The sequence below is a fragment of the Salvelinus sp. IW2-2015 genome, unplaced genomic scaffold (genome assembly GCF_002910315.2).
Source record: "Salvelinus sp. IW2-2015 unplaced genomic scaffold, ASM291031v2 Un_scaffold3794, whole genome shotgun sequence".
NCBI lineage: Eukaryota > Metazoa > Chordata > Actinopteri > Salmoniformes > Salmonidae > Salvelinus > Salvelinus sp. IW2-2015.
In genome coordinates this window covers 2,064-8,651 of record NW_019945068.1, presented here as the reverse complement: position 1 = coordinate 8,651, position 6,588 = coordinate 2,064, and the positions used below count along the sequence as shown (strand labels likewise).

General features: G+C 42.8%; 1 protein-coding gene across 1 annotated transcript; it reads right to left on the bottom strand.

Annotated features, from left to right (window-relative positions):
• Window positions 1-279: 279 nt before the first annotated feature.
• LOC112076494 (uncharacterized) lies at window positions 280-3,904 on the bottom strand (the record flags this gene model as incomplete). Its single annotated transcript, XM_024143257.2, has 2 exons — window positions 280-2,263; window positions 3,703-3,904. Coding segments are annotated over 2 exons (777 nt in total), but the record flags the coding sequence as incomplete, so codon positions are not given.
• Window positions 3,905-6,588: the final 2,684 nt, after the last annotated feature.

The following is a 6,588-nucleotide window of genomic DNA, read 5'->3' as shown; positions in this document are numbered from 1 at the left end:
ATGTGATCGAGGGAGGACAGTATTAGTGAATCCACTGTAGCACTCAGTGCCTGAGACTTGAATGTGCAGCTGGATCTCCTGTCTAGCCCACGCGCTAGAGCAGTTACTGTCTTGGGTAGGGGGACTCATTAATGAATGGAGGACAGTGCTGCCCACTGCCAGTCTAAACACATGTACAGTCTCCACTAGGTTGCACATTTCGCGTAACGCTCCCAAAACCCCCAGGTTTATTTTCAGAAATCCCGGTAAAAAAAGATTCTTCGGATAGGTAGGAATCCGTCATCCTCCAAGCGACTTCTGAAAAACCTTGGAGTTTTGTGAACGTTCCCAGAACTTAGCTTCCCTAGTCTCAGCAAGAGAAGGCAGAAAGACAGAAAAATTGTCATTTTCCATTAGAAAACGCTGGAATACGTTGGCACTGATACTGGTACCTTGTATTCCCAGTGATTCCAGCTCATATCTGTAAAAACATTGTATTTGTCTGCATCCCTCCGAGTCTTTTTGTTTCAAAAATACCTGATGTTTTTTTTTCAATCAGTTATCTTTTCCTAAGTCCTTGTCTTTGCCAAAGAATCCGATTGGTTGTTACTGAAAATATGTTGTCCGCGATTGGTTAGATTCTGATAATCCTCGTTGTATGGTTGGTTAATATCTCGATGRTACTTGTCAATAATGCCGTATGATGATTGGTGGATTAGGTTTAAATCACATTTGATTGATGAGCATGAAATCCATTCAAATTCCTTTTARAACGACAGGCTCATCGGTCCTATCGTTTGATTGGTTAAACCGTCCATGGCGTCCCATCATCGCGTTCGCCGATTAGTCAGATTCAGATCTGTCCGATCATAAGTCTTTAAATCAAATTGTATTGGTCACATACACCTCAGCGAGTGTTCCCATTGGTCCTGAGGCGTGTATGGCGTCAGGCCCAGTTCCWCCATCTCTCTCCCATCTCCCCACAGCTCCCCCTGTTGGTGGGAGGTCAGACATGCATCTGGTTCACTTTAAATAGTTTTTTTTAAAGAGAAGAAAGAAGTTAACACTTGACACTGATCTAAGTTCAGTATTGTGTTGCTCCCTGTAATACTTCAGGTTAGGATTCAGGGAAGAGTAAACTGATCCTAGATCTGTTTTTTGAGAGAAACTTCTACCCAGAGTTTAGATTAGATGAAGTCAGTCAGTACGTGACTCCAGAGCAGAACTGCTCTCTCTTTTTTCCAAAGGCAATCCATGGATCCATCTCCCTCCTCACCATACACATAAATATGATGTTTTTAGTATCCAAAAGTTCAGATTCGATTAAATCGTAGTTTTTTTTTGTGTGTGGGGGGGGGGTGTTCAGTTAATTAACACCATTTATCTGTTTTTATTCACACCTTATAGTTGTTTCTTCTTGGAGWTTAAGTTCCCAGTGTCCTTTTTGTGGTTTTGTAGTTGTGTGGTGTCTTGTCTCCAAAACAAACCCAAACCCACTGAGCGGTCCTCTCTTCTTTAGGTGTTGTTATTAWTGTTATTATTCACAGCTGGTCAAAGTTCTCAACAAAAAAACTACAACAGAAATGGACCATTTCATTCCAATGTCTAGAAGTGGACTGTTCCATTCCACCAGAACAAACAGGGATGGAATGTTCCATTCCATCAGCAAAGGGGTGCAYCAGCAGTGGACTGATCCATCCATCCTGCTCTTACAGGTAGACCTCTCTACGGGAGAGCGTGAGGCACGACGTGGTCTTGTAGTCCCCGTTCCTCGTTAATGGTATAACCTCCGGAGGGTTGACCCTGCCCTGACCCCCCCTATCCTCCTCGTGATGGCGTCTCCCGAACCCGGCGGAGCTGAACGTGTCGTACGACGCTGACGTCATCTTGCGGTTGAGTAGGTTCCGGTTGTGGTCGCCCATGTTCCGGTTCATCCTGTCTCCGCCCACCAGGCTGCCGAGAGGATCCCCATTGGCTACCGGTAACCTCTGACCTCCTCCGCCGACTCCCACGCTGACCACGCCCGGTTCGGAACTCCCGGCGCTGCCGGCGCTCTCGCTGTCACTATCTTCCTCGTCATCGTCGTCATGGTTATTGTTGTTGTCGTTGCCYGGGGAGGCGAAGGTGGACAGGCGGGGCGGCTCGCTGACGTGGCGCTGGCGCTGGTGTTGCCGAGGCGACGGGCGGACTGCGGCGGGCATCCAACAAGTGTCGGAGTGTCCAAACTCATCACACTCCCTCGTGCACTTCCCTGTCAGGGCTACGTCTGGGAGCTGTCTGGCATCTGGAGAAAGACAAGGACGGAGGGAGGGAGGAGAGAGCCAGGGAGTGTGAGAGGGGAGAGAGAGAGAGCGAGGGAGTGTGAGAGGGGAGGGAGGAGAGAGCGAGGGAGTGTGAGAGGGGAGATATATTGTTAGAATATAATACAGAAACAATCAAACATATTTTAGCTGTCTGTCATCTACAGTTAAGTGGAGAGAGAGAGAGGGAGAAAGTATATAAAATATGGTATTTAAAAAATATGGGAAATAACACTGTCATCATACTGGTAATAATACACAGCAGCAACCACAGGTCGCTGAGAGAGGGAGAACTACTGTTAAAATATAATACAGACTCAAAGATGTCTAGACTCATAGCTGTGTGGCATCTACCATGGGAAGGGAGAACTACTGTTAAAATATAATACAGACTCAAAGATGTCTAGACTCATAGCTGTGTGGCATCTACAATGGGAAGGGAGAACTACTGTTAAAAATATAATATAGACTCAACGATGTCTAGACTCATAGCTGTGTGGCATCTACAATGGGAAGGGAGGGGTTAGAAGGAGATAATCTGTTAATATGGGTTTAGAAAAGAGAGATTATACTGGGTTGAATACATCTGGTAATATTCAACAATTTACCATTGCTTTTGAGAGAGAAAGAGAGACCGAAAGACAGACAGAGAGAGAGACAGAGAGAGACAGAGAGAGACAGAGATACACAGACAGAGAGACAGAGACACAGAGACACAGAGAGGCAGAGAGAGACAGACAAACAGACAGACAGACATACTTACATACTAGATATATAAAAGTGTATAGTGTATATAATTGAATAGAAAAATACTGACTGCATTCAAGGGATTCAAAGCATTTCCTAAAATATAATAACACGTTCCAACAGCCCCAAAAGGTCAAAGGTTCAAATGTCAAAGGTCAATCTTTTATGGACTGATGTAATATGTGAGAGGATTATGCCTACAGCAGACGGYTTTATTTTTTTAAAGGTGTCTCTAAATAATATTTAAAGGGATCTCTACATGTCATATGTGAGAGAATTATGCCTACAGGAAATTAATGCATCTAGACTATTTAAAGGGATCTCTAGATATGTGAAGTGCATGGAGGGACACATTTAAAATGAGTAGGTCAGACTAATCTCTGTAGACTGTTCTGAGGTCAGTTAAATGAGTAAGTCAGACTCATCTCTGTAGACTGATCTGAGGTCAGTTAAGTGGTAACCTGTTAAGGTCTCTCTCTCTCTCTCTCTCTCTCTCTCTCTCTCTCTCTCTCTCTCTCTCTCTCTTGTTGTTTCTATGAGCAGTATTATGTTGTTGCATTCTGTGTAGGAGTGTGTGAGTCTGCGTTTGAGTACACACAGTATCTCTGATACTGAGTGTTTGTGTGTGAGTGTTTGTGTGTGTGTGTCTCAGGTGTGTGTGTTCCCTCTCCCTCACCGTTCTCCACATGTTCCTCCTCTCCTACACTTCCCTCGGGTGTGGTCCTCTCGTACCCCTCCTCGGGGAGAGCCAGCGCCCCCACACGGGGTCCAGAGGAACCCTTACTGCTGGGGGTCTCAGAGTCCTCTGCAGCGCTGTCATAGCAACCACCGTCCTGAGGCCCCGGGACCACGGAGAACGTCACCCTCCGCAGGGTCGCCTGGATGGAGAAAGAGAGGGGGAAGAGAGAGAGAGAGGTCTGTTAGAATGGGAGTATACATCTGGGATTCGGTCATTTAAACATCAGATTAGAGAAAATACAACAGTCACTTCAACAACTGGTTATGAGAAAAGAGGAGAGGAGAGAGAGAGAGAGAAGAGAGAGAGAGAGAGAGAGAGATATATAGAGAGAGAGGATAATAGAGAGAGAGAAACAGAGAGAGGAATAGAGAGAGAGAGGATATAGAGAGAGAGAAACAGAGAGAGGAAGAGAAGAGAGAGAGAGAGTAGGTTAAATACCACTTTGAACTGGCAACAACACACACAACACACACACACACACACACACACACACACACACACCACACACACACACACACACAACACACACAACACACACACACACACACACACACACACACACACACACACACACACACACACACACACAGAAGGAGTTAGAACGGGAACTGTGTTCTTGCTATAGAAGAGCGTATCTAATTCCACAGAGTGAGAATAGAACCATTGAAACCCTGAAGGGGTCATTCTGGAACAGGAAACCTATTTCTACATTACCCTCTATCTCTCCTCACACTATCTGCTAGCTCTGTATGAAATTACTACCGGACAAATTAGCTGCCATTAACTTCCCTCTTCAATTTTTACAACAGAGCGATAGCAGGGAGAGAAAACGAGAGAGACTAAAGTAATGCTGAACAGATTACAGAATGGTAAAGACGGTAAAGACGGATGAATTACACCCTTCCCAGATGATCACTGCAGGAAACATTCAGTCCAATCAACAGGAGAGAGGGAAGGAGATGAGACCAGAGATGCCTCCTCTGTTCCTCCATCCATCCATCATCCATCCATCCATCCATCCATCCATCCATCCTTCCATCCATCCATCCATCCATCCATCCATCCCATCCCATCCTCCATCCATCACTCCATCCATCAATCCATCCTTCCATCCTCACTCCCTGCCTCCTCTCTGTCCCTCTCTTTCAGTCTGGTTTATGATGTAGAGATTGATGTTGTGTCCTTGACTTCGCATGACTCCCTCTGCTTTCTCCAGCTCTATCCCTCTTTCCCAATAATTCCATTCCCCCATCTCCCTCTCTCTTTCAAATCAGTCCATGTGTTTACTAAAATATCAGTTCATGTGTTTACTACTAACATATCAGTCCATGTTACTACTAACATATCAGTCCATGTGTTACTACTAACATATCAGTACATTACTATAACATATCAGACCATGTTACTACTACATATCAGTCCATGTACTACTAAGTATCAGTCCATGTTACTACTAACATATCAGTCCATGTGTTACTACAACATATCAGTCCATGTTACTACTAACTATCAGTCCTGTTACTACTACATATCAGTCCATGTTACTACTAACATATCAGTCATGTTACTACTAACATATCAGTCCATGTGTTACAACTAACATATCAGTCCTGTTGTTACTACTAACATATAGTCCATGTTACTACTAACAATCATCCATGTTACTACTAACATATCAGTCCATGTGTTACTACTAAACATTCAGTCCATGTGTACTACTAACATATCAGTCCATGTACACTACTAACATATCAGTCCATGTGTACTACTAACATATCAGTCACGTGTCTACTAACATATCAGTCCATGTGTTACTACTAACATATCAGTCCACGTGTTACTACTAACATATCAGTCCATGTGTTACTACTAACATATCAGTCCATGTACTACTAACATATCAGTCCATGTGTTACTACTAACATATCAGTCCATGTTACTAACTAACTATCAGTCCATGTTATACTACTAACATATCAGTCCATGGTTACTACTAACATATCAGTCCATGTGTTACTACTAACATATCAGTCCATGTTTACTACTAACATATCAGTCCATGTTTACTACTAACATATCAGTCCATGTTACTACTAACATATCAGTCCATGTGTTACTACTAACATATCAGTCCATGTGTTACTACTAACATATCAGTCCAGTGTTACTACTAACATATCAGTCCAGTGTTTACTACTAACTTATCAGTCCATGTTACCACTAACATATCAGTCCATGTTACTACTAACATATCAGTCCATGTTACTACTAGCATATCAGTCCATGTGTTTACTACTAACATATCAGTCCATGTGTTACTACTTAAATATCAGTCCATGTGTTACTACTAACATATCAGTCCAGTGTTAACTAACTTATCAGTCATGTTACCATAACATATCAGTCCATGTGTTACTACTAACATATCAGTCCATGTGTTACTATAACATATCAGTCCATGTGTTACTACTAACATATCAGTCATGTGTTACCTACTAACATATCAGTCCATGTTACTACTAACATATCATCATGTGTTACTATAACATATCAGTCCATGTGTTACTACTAGCATATCAGTCCATGTGTTACTACTACATATCAGTCCATGTTGTTACTACTAACATATCAGTCCATGTGTTACTACTAACTTATCAGTCCATGTTACCACTAACATATCAGTCCATGTTACTACTAACATATCAGTCCATGTGTTACTACTAACATATCAGTCCATGTGTTACTACTAACATATCAGTCCATGTGTTACCTACTAACATATCAGTCCGATTACTACTAACATATCAGTCCATGTGTTTACTA